The sequence below is a fragment of the Palaemon carinicauda genome, chromosome 16 (genome assembly GCF_036898095.1).
Source record: "Palaemon carinicauda isolate YSFRI2023 chromosome 16, ASM3689809v2, whole genome shotgun sequence".
NCBI classification, from domain to species: Eukaryota; Metazoa; Arthropoda; class Malacostraca; order Decapoda; family Palaemonidae; genus Palaemon; species Palaemon carinicauda.
In genome coordinates, this window is record NC_090740.1 from 9295069 (window position 1) to 9315628 (window position 20560).

The window sequence follows — 20560 nt, forward strand, 5'->3', positions numbered from 1 at the left end:
CAAAAATTGAAACAGTTTTTTTTTTATGTTTACAGATATGCAGAGGAAACTCTTACATCTTGAAGATAATATTCAAGGTAAATTTCGAATATTTCTAATTTTAATTCTTGAGATTTTACCTATATTATTTTCTTCTATCTGTTCATGTTACACCCTTAAAGAAAAAATCATATGCTAACTTTTATGTGATTATGGAGTCTTCATTGCGTATACAGCATTTGTCTTTTGATCTAATAAGGTGGACGAGCTGAGAGTCATTATTGTATGTACAATATTTGTGTGTTTTTCTTAACAATCTTGAAATTACATATGAGTGATCATTACTTTCACCAAAATCGAAGGTTTTGCGAAGAGTATGTGTCTACACTTGTCGTTTACTTATTTGTTTCTGGGCAACTTTGCACAAAAACTATTGTTCCGATTTTAACCAAACTTGTAGTCATGTTGGGTATGACCCAAGAATGAATCTGTAACATTTTGGATAAAGTACATCTAAGTACAAGTACGCGGCAGTACTTTGAAATTAATAGCAATGTTGAGGTGAATGGTAAATATTTTGTTAATTTATTTTTTGTTGTGGACAGTATTAAGCAAAAACTATTGAACTAATTACAACAAAACTTGGTGGACATGTGCGGCATGACCTAAAGACAAATCAATTAGATTTTGAAGAAAATACATTGAAATACAAGTACGCAGTGGAGTTAAGAGTGAAATAGGAATGCATGGCGTGGCGAAGGCATATTCTCTACTGCAGTGGTTCCCAACATTTTTTCTGTCATTTCCCCCTGCACCCAGTTCAACCATCCAGATTTCCCCCTTCATGCCCCGCCCAGCCCTCATGCCCACTCGCCTGCCTCAGAAATGGGCATGACACTCCAATTCTCCCCTTGAATATCATGTCTTTGAGAACTGATATGATCATATCACAATTGAATGGCTAACAACAAATTACCGCACGTACTATGAGGACACTTTCCGCTTGTTTTAGTTAGTAGGTAGTGTAATTATTTCCCCCCTGGAAGCTTCAAATTTCCCCCCAAGGGGAAATTTCCCCCAGGTTGGGAACCACTGCTCTACTGAGTACCCCTCTAGTTTAATGAAAAGTTTTAATTCCAGAGCAGAAACTCCATTAAATGATCGATGCACAAAGGCAGAGCAAAATAACGATGAAATAATCAACGAACCATAATAGCCGTTTACTAGTAACATGAAATCATGATTTATCTTACCTAAAAGATCTTGCATGTTATCTCAACTGTCTCCTTCTGTACCCAGAGCTTAGGCGAGAGGTGGGACAGTGTGTTCGTGAGGACGAATTGGAACACTTGAGTAATGTATCAGCGGCAGGTAAATTCTTTTTCAGTTTGTTATGGAGATTTTTAAAATGTATAGTTCAATGCAAATTTAAAATGGCGTCTTTTATGATAATAAAACTTGGTAATTTGGCAAGTATTTCTGTGATGAATATCAGTATATGTGATGGTTTTAGTAGTCAATTGCTGGAGGTCTGTGGCACGTCTTTATGATAATACAACTTGGTACTTAGGCAAGTTTTTCTATGATCAATATCATCATTATATTTGCTGTTTTTAGCAATCACGGGCTAGAGTTCAGTGGTACGTCTTCATGACAATACAACTTGGTACTTAGGCAAATTTTTCTATGATCAATATCATCATTATATTTGCTGTTTTTAGCAATCACTTGCTAGAGTTCAGTGGCTATGCAGAGTTTAATCATATCTCTCTCTGGTCTTTATTAATAAAAAAGTTTTATCAAAAGTAGATTTTAGAGGGCACCCGTGATACAATTGATGATTTAAAAGATTATTTTCCTCTCCCAGCCCACCAAGAGATCTATTCATTTGTTCACGATGAGATATCTGGCGTCAAGTCTTTGGCAGAAAGAGGTCAGTTGATATGCAGTTCAAGGCTTCACAGTTACTATTTATTATTTAATGAAACCAATGGAGTAATGGAAACCTTTATGAATATCTCAATTAACATGATTTATACCTTTTCCTGTTCCAAGTTATGCAATAGATCTTTATGTTTTGTAGTTATGTATAGCTGGAGAGGAATTTCTAGCACACAGTGCTCTGAGGGAGTGTACCCTGTCACACTCTTACTGCGCAGCGAGTTCTTGTGTTTAGCCCTAGCCCACCACCTTCGCCATCTCTTCCTACGCAATCTGTTTGATTACTCGCCACACAGTGAGGGTGTTTCTGGGTGTACTTCTTCAGAGCAAGGTGTGTCGAGAATACCCGTGTCCAGCTTATGAAAGTAAAATTGAAATTAAGTTATTTATCTAGATCTTTTAGTTCTGCTAAACCAGTCATGGTGAAATTGTCCTTTGCTTTCAACAGACGAGTGCTTGGAAGGAAGTCAGCTCTGCGGGTCGTTGGGTATCTGTCAAAATACCGTCTTCAGCTTCACCTGTTCTTGTTCCTTCTGGTTTCGCTTGGGATGGTTCGGACTGTGCTGGTAAAAGATGTTACACACCTTTACGTTCTCTTATTTTCAAAGGAGTATTTTCATTTATACATACATACATATACCAAAGGCACTTCCCCCAATTTTGGGGGGTAGCCGACATCAACAAAGAAACAAAACAAAAAGGGGACCCCTACTCCTACGTTCCTTCAGCCTAACCAGGGACTCAACCGAGTTCAGCTCGTTTATTTATATCCACAAATTACTCTGACTTATGATTATTGTTATTAATATTATGATTTTGTTGATTTAAAATTGGGTTGGATGTAGTTCGCTAGGACAGGCGGGTAAACTTTCTCACTAATTGTCAATTTGATTTTATGCTTGGAAAAATTGCTGTTTATCATAATCTGAAAAAAAAACTATAATATGAAGCTAGTTTTACAATTAAGAAGTATAATTTAGTATTAACTACTGCACTGTAATTGCTGTTCTCTGTTTTTTCAAAGGAGTATTTTCATTTATATCCACAAATTACTCTGACTTCTGATTATTGTTATTAATATTATTGAATTTGTTAGATTAAGATTTCGGTTGGATGTAGTTCGCTGGGACAGGCGTATAAACTTTCTCACTAATTGTCAAATAGATTTTATGCTTGGGAAACTTGCTATTTATCATAGTCTAAAAAAAAAAACGATAATATAAAGCGAATTTTACAATATAAGAAATATGATTTAGTATTAACTACTGCACTGTAATTGTTCAGTGGCAACTTTCCTCTTGGTGAGGGTAGAAGAGACTCTCTACCTATGGTAAGCAGCTCTTCTAGGAGAAGGACTCTCCATAATCAAATCATTGTTCTCTAGTCTTGGGTAGTGCCATAGCCTCTATACCATGGTCTTCCACTGTCTTGGGTTAGAGTTCTCTGTTTGAGGTACACTCGGGCACACTATTCTATCTTATTTCTCTTCCTCTTGTTTTGTTGAAGTTTTTATAATTTATTTTTGAAATATCTATTTTAGTGTTGTTACTGTTCTTAAGATATTTTATTCTAATTGTTAATTACTTCTCTTATTTCTTTGTTTCCTTTCCTCACTGGGCTATTTTCCCTGTAGGAGCCCCTGGGCTTATAGCATCATGCTTTTCCAGCTAGGGTTGTGGCTTAGCAAGTAATAATAAAAATAATAATAATAATAATAATAATAATAATAATAATAATAATGCAGTTTGCAGGGGGGTGTAGCTCCCCAGTATTATTGATATTATTACTATCTAAGCTACAACCCTAATTGGAGAAAAAGGAAGCTATAAGCCCAAGGGCTCCAAGAGCGCAAAATAGCCCAGTGAGGAAAGGAAATAAGGAAATTCATAAAGCAAAAGAGAAGTGATGAATAATTAAATCGAATATTTCAAGAACAGTAACAATATTGAAATAGATCTTACTTATATAAACTATAAAAACTTCATAAAACAAGAGGAAGAGGAATAAGATAGACTAGTGACCCCGAGTGTACCCTCAAGCAAGAGAACTCTATCTAAGACAGTAGAAGAACATGGTATAAAGGCTATGGCACTACGCAAGACTAGAGAACATATGTTTGATTTTGGAGTATAGGTAAGGATACTGCTCTTAGGTTAGTTAAGTGGTTAACCTTGGGTTAGGTGGTTTATTGTGTTTGTCTCCCGTTTAAAATGTGATTTTCCAGTCATAACTTTTGAAATTCTACACCCGGTCTGTCGCAATCAATTACAAAGGCTCCTAAAAGGCTGGTTTACAGGGTCGAACGGTTCGTCGAACGCCGTTCGACAGACAAGTGTTTGAAGTGATGTTCGAACGTGTAAAGGGGTATTTGGTTGTCGAACACGTTCGTCGAATGGATCGAAGAAAGTCTGTTCTCGCCTGACTTTTGTGGGTTGGACTTCATTGCCCACGACCCTCATGCATTTGTGACTGACTCCACCTCTTCGAACAGTTTGACAAGCAGGTTCCTCAACCGGTTCGACGACGAACCTTTGACAAGCAGGTTCCTCAACCGGGTTCGACGACGAACCTTTGACAAGCAGGTTCGTCAACCGGGTTCGACAAATCGTTCGATCGTGTAAACCCCGCTGAAGATTTCATCCTTGTACAAGACTCTCATTTTCAAAAGAGACTTTAATCATTCTCCTTTTTCCTCCTCAACAGACATCGACGAGTGCTCTGAAGAAGGAGGTGGTCCCTGTAGCCCCAATGCCATATGCACGAATAGCATCGGGAGTTACAACTGCTCCTGCAACAAACCTTTCGAGGGGGATGGAAGGACCTCTTGTGGTAGGGCGACAAGGATGGTTTTAAGTCTTCAGTGAATGTTAATTATGATTAGAGCCTTAAAGGAGATTGAATTATGGTCTCGTGTATATATGTATGTAAGCCTGTGTATTATGTATATGTATTGATATGCATATGTGCATGTATGAGTATGTATACACGAGACTGACTTTTGTTTCTCCTCCCTCAGTGAAATTACTATTATTATTATAGCTTCTTATACTTATTGCATCGAGAGAGAGAGAGAGAGAGAGAGAGAGAGAGAGAGAGAGAGAGAGAGAAGAGAAAGAGGAGGAAAGAGAGAGAGAGAGAGAGAGAGAGAGAGAGAGAGAGAGAAGAGAGAGAGATGAGAGAGAGAGAGAGAGAGAGAGAGAGTCTACTCTCAAGAACCAGTTTACAAATTTGTTGGCGATAATCGTACTCAATATAACAATATTGTGCATCATGTCAAACCATCTTCATTATTCTAACTATCTTCTTCTTCTTCTTCTTCTTCTTCTTTCACACCGTTATCCCTAAATTAAGGGGTCGGTTGCCTGATGCGCTCTCTCCAATACCTTTTAACATAGGGTCTTTACGAAGTGAAGTTTCATCTTCATCTTCATCTTCTTTTCCTTCTTCGCCTTCATCTTCTTCGTTCTTTTCCTTCTTCTTCGTCTCCTTATCAATCTCCATCTTCTTCTCTTCCTCCAGATTTCCATTGCGAAAAACCTTCAAAAGTCATCAAGGATTTGGGATGCATAAGACCACTAGACGAGATGTCTTTCCAAACGAGTCGCGACCCTCTGTCAAAACGAGGGAGGGAGGCTCATGCAACACTTCGATGAAAAACATTTAGCTGATCTTAGGAATGCGTTTGATATTCCTGATTATGATTTCTACATTAAATATGGTAAGTTGCCTTTTTTTGTAAAATTTTAGAGAGAGAGAGAGAGAGAGAGAGAGAGAGAGAGAGAGAGAAGAGAAGAGAGAGGAGAGAGAGAGAGAGAGTGTGTGTGAGAGAGAGAGAGAGAGAGAGGGGGGGGGGTGCAGGTTTGGGGCTACAAACAGAATGGTAGATTTAACTGCAATGGAAGAAGATGGCAATGACTATTGTGTTGTCATTATTGAAGTCACCCCTTGTCAATGGGGAAACAGTTAAAAGATATATGTATATATAAATATAAATATATATATATATATATATATATATATATACATATATATATTCCTTTAACTGTTTTTCCTTTCTGAATAGGGATACCTTATCGTGATGAAAGGGTTTGTGTATAACCATGATCAGCAAAGCTGTACTAGTCACGGCCACCCATACTAGATTGGTTTGCTGTGAGTGATCAGAAAAGTATCCCGCCATCACCAATCAGCAGTTGGCTAGCGCAGTGATGAAAACTTGCCAAACCCCAGACAAGGAATAAGGATATTCCAGAGGCTTTTGTTCTGCAGTGGACTAGAAAAGGCTAGAGACTGACCATATGGACAGCATCAATTTAAAGGTTTAAAAGCCGCTCATGAACGATAAAGCAAAAGACAGTGACAATGCCCTAGCTAGAAGGACATTGCCCTAGACACTGAAAATATGGACAGCATCAATTTAAAGGTTTAAAGGCCACTCATGAATGGTAGAGCAAAGGACAGTGACATTGCCTTAGCTAGCAGGACAATGCCCTAGACACTGAAAATATGGACAGCATCAATATAAAGGTTTAAAAGCCACTCATGAATGATAGAGCAAAGGACAGTGACAAAAGCCCTACCTAGAAGGACATTGCCCCTAGAGATCTGACCATATGGACAGCATCAATTTAAAGGTTTAAAGGCCACTCGTGAATGGTAGAGCAAAGGACAGTAACATTGCCTTAGCTAGCAAGACAATGCCCTAGAGACTGACCATATGGACAGCATCAATTTAAAGGTTTAAAGGCCACTCATGAATGGTAGAGCAAAGGACAGTAACATTGCCTGGCTAGCAGGACAATGCCCTAGACACTGAAAATATGGACAGCATCAATTTAAAGGTTTAAAGGCCACTCATGAATGATGGAGCAAAGGACAGGGACAATGCCCTAGCTAGCAAGACAATGCCCTAGACACTGACCATATGGACATCATCAATTTAAAGGGTTTAAAGGCCACTCGTGAATGATGGAGCAAAGGACAGTGACAAAGCCCTACCTAGAAGGACATTGCCCTAGAGACTGACCATATGGACAGCATCAATTTAAAGGTTTAAAAGCCACTCATGAATGATAGAGCAAAGGACAGTGACAAAGCCCTACCTAGAAGGACATTGCCCTAGAGACTGACCATATGGACAGCATCAATTTAAAGGTTTAAAGGCCACTCATGAATGATGGAGCAAAGGACAGTGACAATGCCCTAGCTAGCAAGACAATGCCCTAGAGACTGACCATATGGACATCATCAATTTAAAGGTTTAAAGGCCGCTCATGAATGATAAAGCAAAGGACAGTGACAATGCCCTAGCTAGCAAGACAATGCCCTAGAGACTGACCATATGGACAGCATCAATTTAAAGGTTTGAAGGCCTCTCATGAATGGTAGAGGAAAGGACAGTGGCAAAGCCCTACCTGTTATTGAGTGCATGAGTGTTTGTTATAAGTTGGCATAAATCTATTCTTAATTTTCCATCTTAAGATTTCCTTCCTCTGGTTACTTTCTTTCTTATCTGGTGTTTCTTTTGATTTAGCGGTTTTATCAGGAAGTCAGCCAATCCTATTGTGGGTTGGTGTCTACGACGAGAAGTGGACGAGTGACCAATCAGTGGCACAAAAAGACCTCTGGAGCAAAGGATACCAACTAGAGCCCTCGAAGCGTTGTGGGATTCTTGTTTACGAGCCTTCTTCTTCTTTTAAAGTGAGTCAAGATATATGTTCACTGGAGCTCCATGGCCTATGTCAGTTTCCCGATGCCCTGAGAACGACGGGTCAACCTCGTGATGATCTTCTTTGATTTGAGTACGTGGAAGTCTGGATTTCGTGAAGTAATTTGGCAAATATAAAAGATTCTTTACGCATTTCAAATAAGCATATATATTAATACATTAAAATCTGGATTCTCTTAACGACCTAAGATTAGAGCCCCAGGTGAAATCACTCAAAGACTATAGTATCTAACCGGCCGGGTTTTGAACCCTGGTCCAGGGTACTTGTATGACATTGACCATACTATTGAGTGATTTCGCCTGGGGCTCTGATCCCGAGGTCGTTAAGAGAATCCAGACTTTAATGTATCAATATATATGGCTTATTTGAAATATGAAAAACACGTTTAAATGTGAAAAATTTATCATATATACGCATATGAATATGCGTAGAAATCACAAAAGCTGAGACGAGATGAATATGTAAATATAACATTTAATTAATACAATGTATCAGTATAGCTATTTTCATTCCTTTTGAATCCTCCAGAGATATATTTAAGATTTTAGAATTATGAATGAAAAAAATATTAGAAACTAGAGGGGCACTCAGTAGAGCGCAGACCTCTACCGCGGCAGCTTATTTTTAGACCTTTTGCTCTACCTTGACCTTGACCTTTGACCTTAACATGTATTAATTAAGGTGGATTTTCATACACTCAAATATGAACCAAGTTTGAAGTCTCTGGGACAACGATGTCCAAACTTATGGCTGATTACGTGAATTGTTCATTTTGCTTGACCGTGACCTTGACCTTTGACCTAGACCTTCCAAAACTTGATCATTTCCAGCTCTTTACATAAGAGTTGACCCCTTCAAGTTTCATTACTCTACGATTAAAATTGTGGCCAGGAAGCTGTTCACAAACAAACACACAAACACATAGGGGCGAAAACATAACCTCCCTCCAACTTTATTGGCGGAGGTAACAAACAAAGAAATGATTGAGAAATGTTAAATGCTAAATGCAATTGAATGGACGTATCTAGCTATAGATGATCAATGTGTTCTCCCACTTGAGATGTCTTAGGGTAAGGCTGATCTCTCTCTCTCTCTCTCTCTCTCTCTCTCTCTCTCTCTCTCTCTCTCTCTCTCTCTCTCTCTCTCTCTCTTTCAGTTACGTATATTAACATTACGTGACGTATATTAACATTACGTGCTTAAGTCAATCAGATACGGACATTTAACTCTTACGGATGTAGTTTTAATCTCTCTCTCTCTCTCTCTCTCTCTCTCTCTCTCTCTCTCTCTTCTCTCCTCTCTCTCTCTCTCTCTCTCTAAGTAAAAAGCAAAGGCATGATAGGAAAGACTCATCGTATCACACAACACTATGGATGTCAGTTCCACTCTTAAAATTTTCAAAGGAAATGAGCGCCCTCTAGCCCGAGATGCAAGTGGGAACCACCAAGAAAAGGTGACTGAAAGATGTCTTGTCCAAGACCTGACCCGAGTCAATACAGAATTGACTTTGGGCCCGTCTACTTCACCAGAGACCCATAATGAAGAGGAGCCAGCCACAGCTCGCTTTGGATGGTTCTAATTCTTCGTCTGCTAACATACCTGGCTCATTTTCAACCTTTGCTTCTTCATGCATAATGTTCTCTGTAATCGCATCTCCTGCTGACATCTCACTAATCCAGACGAAAACTAAGTTTTCAAGGTTATTAAGAACATCAATGTCAGCATCCCTCCCAGCATCAATTTAAAGGTTTAAAGGCCGCTCATGAATGGTAGATGAAAAGGAAAGTGACAATACCCTAGTTAGCAGGACAATGCCCTAGAGACTGACCATATGGACAGCATCAATTTAAAGGTGAAAATGGCCACTCATGAATAGTAGAGCAAAGGACAGTGACAATGCCCTAGCTAGCAGGACAATGTCCTAGAGACTGAGCATATGGATGACATCAATTTAAAGGTTTCAAGACCACTCATGAATGGTAGAGGCAAAGGACAGTAACAATACCCTACCTAGCAGGACAATGCCCTAGAGACTGACCATATGGACAGCATCAATTTAAAGGTTAAAAAGGCCACTCATGAATGGTAGAACAAAGGACAGTGACAATGCCCTAGCTAGCAGGACAATGCCCTAGAGACTGACCATATGGACAGGATCAATTTAAAGGTTTATAGGCCACTCATGAATGGTAGAGCAAAGGACAGTGACAATGCTCTAGCTAGCAGGACAATGTCCCAGAGACTGACCATATGGACAGCATCAATTTAAAGGTTAGAAGGCCACTCATAAATGGTAGAGCAAAGGACAGTGACAATGCCCTAGCTAGCAGGACAATGCCCTAGAGACTGACCATATGGACAGCATCAATTTAAAGGTTAGAAGGCCACTCATGAATGGTAGAACAAAGGACAGGGACAATGTCCTAGCTAGCAGAACAATGCCCTAGAGACTGAGCATAGGGGCAGCATCAATTTAAAGGTTTAAAGGCCACTCATGAATGGTAGAGGCAAAGGACAGTAACAATACCCTACCTAGCAGGACAATGCCCTAGAGACTGACCATATGGACAGCATCAATTTAAAGGTTTATAGGCCACTCATGAATGGTAGAGCAAAGGACAGTGACAATGCCCTAGCTAGCAGGACAATGCCCTAGAGACTGACCATATGGACAGCATCAATTTAAAGGTTAAAAGGCCACTCATAAATGGTAGAACAAAGGACAGTGACAATGCCGTAACTAGCAGGACAATGCCCTAGAGACTAACCATATGGACAGCATCAATTTAAAGGTTTAAAGGCCGTTCAGAAATGATAAAGCAAAGAACAGTGTCATTGCCCTAGCTAGCATGACAATGCCCTAGAGACTGACCATATGGACAGCATCAATTTAAAGGTTAAAAGGCCACTCATGAAAGGTAGAACAAAGGACAGTGACAATACCCTAGCTAGCAGGACAATGCCCTAGAGACTGACCTTACATACATATGATCACTGAGAAAGCCCTGTCTCCATCCAAGCTATGACCAAGGAAGGCTAGGCAATGGCTGCTGATGACTCAGCAGGTAGACCTATAGGCTCCCCCAAAATCCCCATTCTTAGCTCGCAAGGATGGTGAGGTTGAGGACACAAGAAGAAGCTATCGAGTTTAAGCGGGACTCGAACCCTAGTCCGGCAGACCACCAGGCAGTGATGTTTCTTCGTTTTTATTAAAAAAATGACTTCTAAATATTTAGATAGATATGCACACACATACACGCACATGCACACACACAGATTCACCCCTCTGCATTTCCTAAATACAAACAGCTGGTTCGGAAATTTGTGGGGAAGTGTGGTTTCCGAGCGTATGCCTCAGGGTACCGCCTCTCAGCGGGGTATGACTATATCCTCTCCCCGCTGCGTGTGACAGGAAAGGAATTTTAATTTTTTTTTTGCCGGGTCTGCCACACAGAAAACTAAAGTAAATGTATTCTTCTACATTCAATATTTCTCTAATGTATAAATGAAGAAAATAATTCAAGAATTAAAAGGAAATAATTTATCAAAATAAAAAGTATGAATTATAACAAAAGTAATATAATTGCAATTTATTAAAATAATACAATAAAAAACTATAAAAAATGAGATAAAATGGTTCTGCTTTAAAAGAAAAAATATAATAATTATAAGAAAATAATTGATTAGAATAATAGATAAAAATTTTAGTAATAAAATAACTAAAAGTGGTAGAGCTTTTTACAATAAATTAATCTGCAAAAATCGTTGATATTCTAACTGGCTATTTGAGGATTTCTTGAAAAATATAAATGAAAAATTAAAATAAAAAAAAAAAAACATTACAAGTAAGTGAATTTCTACCTATGAAAAATTCACAAGTAAAGAAAATCAAGTGAAAAATGATAAAAACAATAAAGTTTAAATTAGAATATCAACTTTGACAGTTGAAATTATAACCGGTAGACTAAAACCGCTTAATAAGTAAATTAGATAAATAAATAAATAAATAAAAGAATAAATAAATAAATAAATAAATAAATAAATAAACGTAGGAGGTCCAATATGTCACCCATCGCCATGAAAATCTACGGGTTTTCATCTCCATCATTCGCGCGCAGCATCTGAATTGAGCCCCTGGGCGCATAGCGATCTCTCCATCTTCATTTTCCCCAGACATATTTGCGAAGGCACCAGCGTGAAATCTAACGAGGTATTAAAAAGCTGTTTATCCCCGATGGAGGACGTAACAAGGGCTGGGAATATAGTGTTATTAACTTCTTGTTTCCTTTGGTAACAAGGGCCCAGGATATAGTGTTATAAACTTTGTGTCATTTATAGTTTATATGAAGGGGATATATCATATATTCTCTTCGAATTGGATAGATATTCATATGGATTTCGCTCAGCCTAAAGGATATTCCATTTATGATAGATATTTCTGCCTTTCTCTCCCATTCCAGGCTTTTCTTATTTGTAAACCCTTATTTTATGACTTAATGTGGTCTATTCTAAGTTTGGGGGGTTTGGGGGAGCCTATAGGTCTATCTGCTGAGTCATCAGCAGCCACTGCCTGGCCCTCCCTGGTCCTAGCTTGTGGGGAGAGGAGGCTTAGGCGCTGATCATATAATATATGGCCAGTCTCTGGGGCATTGTCCTGCTTGCAAGGGCAATGTCACTGTCCCTTGCCTCTGCCATTCATGAGTGGCCTTTAAACCTGTAAATAAACTTTGGTCTATTAGTTGACTGATGCTAATATTTTGACCACATCAAATTATCTCCATATTTCTAATCGACAGTTTTCTTGATTAATTTATCTTAACACTTTTAATCTTCCTCCTTTATTTCGATAGTTTTCTTGATTAATTTATCTAAACACTTCTAATCTTTCTCCTTTATTTCGACAGTTTTCTTAATTGATTTATCTAAACGCTTTTAAGCTTCCTCCTTTATGTCGACAGTTTTCTTAATTAATTTATCTAAACACTTTTAATCTTTCTCCTTTACTTCGACAGTTTTCTTAATTAATTTATCTAAACACTTTTAATCTTTCTCCTTTACTTCGACAGTTTTCTTAATTGATTTATCTAAACACTTTTAATCTTTCTCCTTTATTTCGACAGTTTTCTTAATTCATTTATCTAAACACTTTTAATCTTTCTCCTTTATTTCGACAGTTTTCTTAATTCATTTATCTAAACACTTTTAATCTTTCTCCTTTACTTCGACAGTTTTCTTAATTAATTTATCTAAACACTTTTAATCTTTCTCCTTTACTTCGACAGTTTTCTTAATTGATTTATCTAAACACTTTTAATCTTTCTCCTTTACTTCGACAGTTTTCTTAATTAATTTATCTAAACACTTTTAATCTTTCTCCTTTACTTCGACAGTTTTCTTAATTAATTTATCTCAACGCTTTTCATCTTCCTCCTTTATGTCGACAGTTTTCTTAACTAATTTATCTAAACGCTTTTAAGCTTTCTCCTTTATGTCGACAGTGTTCTTAATTGATTTATCGAAACGCTTTTAAGCTTTCTCCTTCATGTCGACAGTTTTCTTAACTAATTTATCTAAACGCTTTTAATCTTTCTCCTTTATTTCGACAGTTTTCTTAATTAATTTATCTAAACACTTTTAATCTTTCTCCTTTATTTCGACAGTTTTCTCAATTGATTTATCTAAACACTTTTAATCTTTCTCCTTTATTTCGACAGTTTTCTTAATTAATTTATCTAAACACTTTTAATCTTTCTCCTTTATTTCGACAGTTTTCTCAATTGATTTATCTAAACACTTTTAATCTTTCTCCTTTATTTCGACAGTTTTCTTAATTGATTCATCTAAACACTTTTAATCTTTCTCCTTTATTTCGACAGTTTTCTCAATTGATTTATCTAAACACTTTTAATCTTTCTCCTTTATTTCGACAGTTTTCTTAATTAATTTATCTAAACACTTTTAATCTTTCTCCTTTATTTCGACCGTTTTCTTAATTAATTTATCTAAACACTTTTAATCTTTCTCCTTTATTTCGACCGTTTTCTTAATTAATTTATCTAAACACTTTTAATCTTTCTCCTTTATTTCGACCGTTTTCTTAATTAATTTATCTAAACACTTTTAATCTTTCTCCTTTATTTCGACAGTTTTCTTAATTCATTTAGCTAAACACTTTTCATCTTTCTCCTTTATTTCGACAGTTTTCTTAATTCATTTAGCTAAACACTTTTCATCTTTCTCCTTTATTTCTTATCGTTCATTCTCCATTTACATTAATACAGATAATCCACAGTAAAGATTTAAAGGTTTAAAGGCCACTCATGAATGGCAGAGGCAAGGGACAGTGACATTGCCCTAGCTAGCAGGACAATGCCCTAGAGACTGACCATATATCATATGATCAGCGCCCAAGCCCCCTCTCCACCCAAGCAAGATCCAGGGAGGGCTAGGCAATGGTTGCTGATGACTCCGCAGATAGACCTATAGGCTCCCCCAAACTCCCCATCCTTAGATCCTAAGGATGGTAAGGTTGCAGACACTAAAGGAACTAACGAGTCTGAGCGGGACTCGAACCCCCGCCTGGCGATCACCAGGCAGAGACGTTATCAATCAGGCCACAACAACCATATTTTTTTTTTTTTTTTTTTTTTTGTATATGGAGAAGTATTGAATTAAAAACTCAAGACAGAGATGACTGGCAAAATCTAACCGAGGCCCTTTGCGTCAATGGGCGTAGGAGGAGATGATGATGATGATGATGATGATGATATCACAACACTTTATAGTCTCTCTGTCTCTCCTTTCCTGAGCTGGCGAAATCTAACCGAGGCCCTTTGCGTCAATGGGCGTAGGAGGAGATGATGATGATGATATCACAACACTTTATAGTCTCTCTGTCTCTCCTTTCCTGAGCTGGCGAAATCTAACCGAGGCCCTTTGCGTCAATGGGCGTAGGATGAGATAATGATGATGATGATAATGATGATGATATCACAACACTTTATAGTCTCTCTGTCTCTCCTTTCCTGAGATGAATTGATGATTTTTCTCCCTTTTCTCGTTAAGGATCATTCGGTTTGTCATTAATCATCGAATGATGACCGATCATATGTGATAAATTTGATGAATTTTCATTTCCTTCTCCTCTTTTAAAGGTAATTAAGAATTCCATTTGACGTCGAGTCAGAGAATGATTACATTGTTCAGAATAGTTACCTTTATAATGAATGCAAATGTTTTCATTGGTGTCATTACAACGGTACATTAGTTCAAAAGTGGCTGTCATGCTGTCTGGCTCGACTTATGTTTTGTAATTTAGGAGTATATCTATATATATATATATATATATATATATATATATATATATATAGATATATACACACATATATATATATATATATACTGTATATATATATATATATATATATATATATATATATATATATATATATACTTTATATATATATATATATATATATATATATTTATATATATATATATATATTTATATATATATATATATATTTATATATATATATATATCTATATATATATATTTATATATATATATATATATATATATATATATATATATATATATATATATATATATATATATATACATAAATATATATATATAGATATATATATAAATATATATATATATAAATATATATAAATATATATATATATATATATATATATATATATAAATATATATATATAGATATATATATATATAAATATATATATATATAAATATATATAAATATATATATATATATATATATATATATATATATATATATATATATATATATATATATATATATATTTCAAATAAGCCATATTTATTAATACGTTAAAGTCTGGATTCTCTTAACGACCTCGGGATCAGAGCCCAAGGCGGAACCGCCCAAAGGACTATGATATACACACATACATATTTACCCACGTGGCTAAGTGGTAGGTCACTGTTTTTACAAGTTTCCTAGACCAGGGTTCGATTCCCGGCCGGTTAGAAGCTATTGTCTTTTAGTGGTTCCCCCTGGGGCTCTGATCCCGAGCTCGGAAAGAGAATCCATATATTAATGTAACAAGATATGTGGCTTATTTGAATATGAAAAACACGTCTTAATGTCCAAAATCTATCATACATATCTATCTATCTATCTGTATATATATGTATATATATATATATATATATATATATATACATACATATATATATATATATACATACATATATATATATATATATATATATATATATATATATATATATATATATACATATATATATATATATATATATATATATATATATATATATATATATATATATTATATATATATATACATATATACATATATATTTATATATATATCCCTTACTGAGTGGGGATACCGTAACATGGAGAAATGGAATATGTATCGCCACGACCATCAAAGCTGTACTAGTCAGGGCTAACCATACTAGGTTGGTTTGCTGTGAGCGATCAGACTAAAGTCTCCCACCATCATCAACTCAATAATCCATACTGGCTACGGTGGTGATGAAAACGGGCCATGGCTTAGTCATGAATAAGAACAGGGGCTTTGTCTTGTAGTGGACTAGAAACGGATTTATTTGTTGTTTTTGTTGTTGTTGTTGTTGTTGTATATATTCAAGCTGAGGCATAAACCCTTTCATCATCACCTTTGTTTAACATAAAACATCTTTCTGTCTAGTAATCAGAGGCTATGATAGTCTGCCTGCATTCATAATCACCCAAAACTTTGTTGACAAGTTTTTCCATCAGCATTGACTGCCAGTCTATGTTTGCGAGATTTTCTCGCTAGTTTATAGCATCTCATGAGAAGTGAGTGAGATGAGATTTGAGACTGATGACAGAGAAATAGGCTTGGGAAGGATTTGTTTTTTACTTAGAGAGAGAGAGAGAGAGAGAGAGAGAGAGAGAGAGAGAGAGAGAGAGAGAGAGAGAGAGAGAGAGAGAGAGAGAGAGAGCATTTCCACGTCTTTCAAAGAAAAGGAATAGCTATTAGATGTGTATATATATACTGTGTATATATATATATATATATATATATATATATATATATATATATATATATATGTGTGTGTGTGTGTGTGTGTGTATATGCATATATATATGTATGTATATATACATATATATTTATATATCTATTTATTTATTTACATATTTATATGTGTTGTATATATATATATATATATATATATATATATATATATATATATATATATATTTATGTATGTATGTGTATATATATATATATATATATATATATACATATATATATACATATATATATATATATATATATATATACAGTATATATATGTATATATACATATATATATATATAAATATATTACTTATCAGTCACAAAATTCTTCGTGACAGATATATTTAAATGCAAAACCTACAGGAAACAGGAAAGTGAAAGACCAGGTACCAAGCAATTTCGTGTATTACGTACACTTCTTCACTCTGTACCCTGAAGAAGTGTACGTAATACATGAAAGCACTTGGTACCTGGTCTTTTACTTTCCTGTTTCCTGTGGATATTACACTTATATATATATATATATATATATATATATATATATATATATATATATATATATATATATATATATATATATATACATACAAATAAGCCATATATCTTTGATACATTAATGTCTGGATTCTCTTAACGACATCGGGATCAGAGCTCCAGGCTAAATCACACAAAGACAACAGCTTCTGACCGGCAGGAAGTCGAACCCTGGTGCAGGAAACGTGTATGAACTGTGACTTACCCCTTGGCCAGTGGTAAGTCACTGTTCATACAAGTTTCCTGGACCAGGGTTCGACTCTCGGTCGGTCAGAAGCTATTGACTGTGTGATTTCTCCTGGGGCTCTGATCCCGAGGTCGTTAAGAGAATCCAGACATTAATGAATAAAAGATATATGGCTTATTTGGGTATGAAAAACATGTCTAAATGTGCAAAATTTATCATATATATATATATATATATATATATATATATATATATATATATATACTGTATAACAGCTGGGCAAATAGATCGCTAGTTAGACAGGGTAAGGCAGAGTGATAGCAAAATCCATGATTACCCACAGCTCAGTAAGGGTATGACATGGTGCACTTCCTGAGAGAGATAGGCGTGCCAAGAATTCCTGTTTTGAACTGTACATATACTGTATAATAGATAAATAGACAATAAGCTGGGTAAATAGATAGCTAGCTAGACAGGGTAAAGCAGAGTGATCGCAAAATCTACGATTACTCATAGCTCAGTAAGAGTTTTACAGGGTGCTCTTCCTCAGAGAGAGGTGCTAGGATTACCAGTTTCCAACTGTACCTATGTTGTATAATAGATAGATAGAGAGATAGACAGGTAGATAGATAGATACATAGACAGATAGATGGATAGCCAGCTAGCCAAACATATAGCTAGCTAGACAGGGTAGTGCAGAGTGATGGCAAAATCTACTGTTACACACCGCTCAGTAAGAGTTTTACAGGGTGCTCTTCCTCAGAGAGAGGTGCTAAGATTACCTATTTTTGACTGTACATATGTTGTATAATAGGTAGATAGATCAATAGATAGACAGATAGATAGATAACCAGTTGACCAGATAGATACCTAGCTAGACAGGGTAGTGCAGAGTGATCGCAAAATCTACGAGCTCTAATAAGGTATCGGAAGCGGTCTGTAAATTCTCCCTCGTAAACACATTAGCGTATATCACCGGCGCCATTCGCGAAGGGGAAAAGCCAACTCATAAAGCAAAGGCGAATATATCACGCTGACGATAACGGGCTGCATGTAGCTTTATTGCTTATTACGTTGCGGAGTAAATCATACGCGGAGTGTATTACTCCGCGAGGGTTGGAGTGTATTACTCCGCGGGACTGGGAGAGAGAGAGAGTTCCTCTCTAAGGGGGAAGTGTCAACTTTCAAACAGTTAGAATAGACTTTTGCTGGTTACTGTTCCGGATTAAAGAGGAGGAGCGAGTGTCTAATAATAATAATAATAATAATAATAATAATAATAATAATAATAATAATAACATAGATAATAAATGCAGTAATATCATTGTTACTATTATTGTTATTATTATTACCATTATCATTATTATAATTATTACTTGTTAAGCTATAAACCCTAGTTGGAAAAGCAGGATGCTATATGCCTAAGGCTTCCAACAGGGAAAAATAGCCCAGTGAGGAAAGGAAACCAGGAAAAATTGAATATTTTAAGAACAGTAACAACATCAAAATAAATATTTCCTATATAGACTATAAAAACTAAATAATAGATACAGCAAAAGGAATAAAAGATATATAGCAAGAACTCCATGAATGCTAAAATAAAAGAAAGATGGAAGCCATCGCTGTACTGAACCCTCCGATAGACGTTTCTCTTTATATATTTTCATATCTATGTTTCAAAAGTCACCGATTGGGGAGCCCGCCAGCATCAACATTTCTTTCATTTTAATGATTGCTTGAAGCCTTGAGGCTCTTCTGTGCCCTCCATGGTAGAGAGAGAGAGAGAGAGAGAGAGAGAGAGAGAGAGAGAGAGAGAGAGGAACAATTGGTTTCATTTAAAAATAATCATGAAAAAAAATTCTTCAAAATAAAATTTCAAATAAAGAAAATATGTAACCTTGAAACAGAAAAGAGAGAGAGAGAGAGAGAGAGAGAGAGAGAGAGAGAGAGAGAGAGAGAGAGAGAGAGAGAGAGAGAGAGAGAGGAAGTTTCTGCCCTCCACGCTTTTCGAAAGCTGGGGAAAGCGACGTCAGCTTTAAAAGATCACGATTTCAAAGCTGAAAAGCTTTAACGTGTAAGAGAGAGAGAGAGAGAGAGAGAGAGAGAGAGAGAGAGAGAGAGGGAGAGAGAGAGAGAGAGAGAGAGAGAGAGAGAGAGAGAGAGAGAGATCCCATAATACCCTACTTTAATTTTGGCCTTTATGTCTCCCATACATCATTTTTATGGGTAACATCTTAGCATCCTACTTAATGGGAACTTGTCTCTGTCTCATTAATGATATGAACATTAAAAAATTAATTTAAAAAGTTGCCGTAACTTTATCTATGATCTTGATCCATTACGAGAAACGTTTGTCAAACAAACAGCTTCTGGATTCGAGATAATCGCTTTATCCGTCTGCAGATGAAACAACGACCAAGAGCCTAACTGGATACTAACTGGTACGTGAGCCTGAGTTATTGGAGACATTGTTCAAAAGTCTACTCTAGGCCTCTTAACATATTTCCGCGTCACGTTGAGGATCAGTAAACGGGTTAGGCTGGTATTTCCTTTCGGGTCTCTAAGGGGGGAAAAAAATCCTTTTTAAGGTGGAATATTTGTGACTTTCGATGAGATTTGTATTTTCTGCCGATAAAGATGCGAAGAAAATGAAGTGCATCAAAATAAATAAAGCTTCCAAGGCTTAAATTAAAAGGGGATACGGTAGAGGGCATGCCTTCGCCATGCCTGCAGTCAGAGAAGTTGGATGCTATAAGCTCCGGGGCTCCAACAGAGGAAAATAGCCCAGTGAGGAAAGGAAATATGGAAATAGATGGAATAGTTTGCCTGAGTGTACCCTCAAGCGAGTGAACTCTAGCCCAAGGCAGTGCAAGACTATGGCACAGAGGCTATAGCACTACCCAGGACTGTAGAACAATGGCTTGATTTTGTGGGGTCCTTCTCCTAGATCTGCTAACCATAGCTAAAGTCTCTTCTACCATTACCAAATGGAAAGTCACTGAACAATTATAGTGCAGTATACAGACAAAAGGAACTTGTGTTCCTTATTTAGTTGAAAAAAACAAAACATGATTTTGATTACAAGGTTCTTTCCAGTCTTGAG

At 36.3% G+C, this 20560-nt stretch overlaps 1 protein-coding gene across 1 annotated transcript in view; it reads left to right on the top strand.

Annotated features, from left to right (window-relative positions):
* LOC137654913 (uncharacterized) overlaps positions 1-7826 on the top strand; it is a 10014-nt gene extending 2188 nt beyond the window's left edge. Inside the window, exons 3-9 of the mRNA XM_068388820.1 lie at positions 36-77; positions 1279-1350; positions 1847-1912; positions 2369-2486; positions 4624-4749; positions 5440-5638; positions 7454-7826. Coding sequence (XP_068244921.1) covers positions 36-77; positions 1279-1350; positions 1847-1912; positions 2369-2486; position 4624 — 299 coding nt within the window. The 3' untranslated portion in view covers positions 4625-4749; positions 5440-5638; positions 7454-7826. The remainder of the gene's footprint in view (positions 1-35; positions 78-1278; positions 1351-1846; positions 1913-2368; positions 2487-4623; positions 4750-5439; positions 5639-7453) is intronic.
* The last annotated feature ends 12734 nt before the right edge of the window (positions 7827-20560 follow it).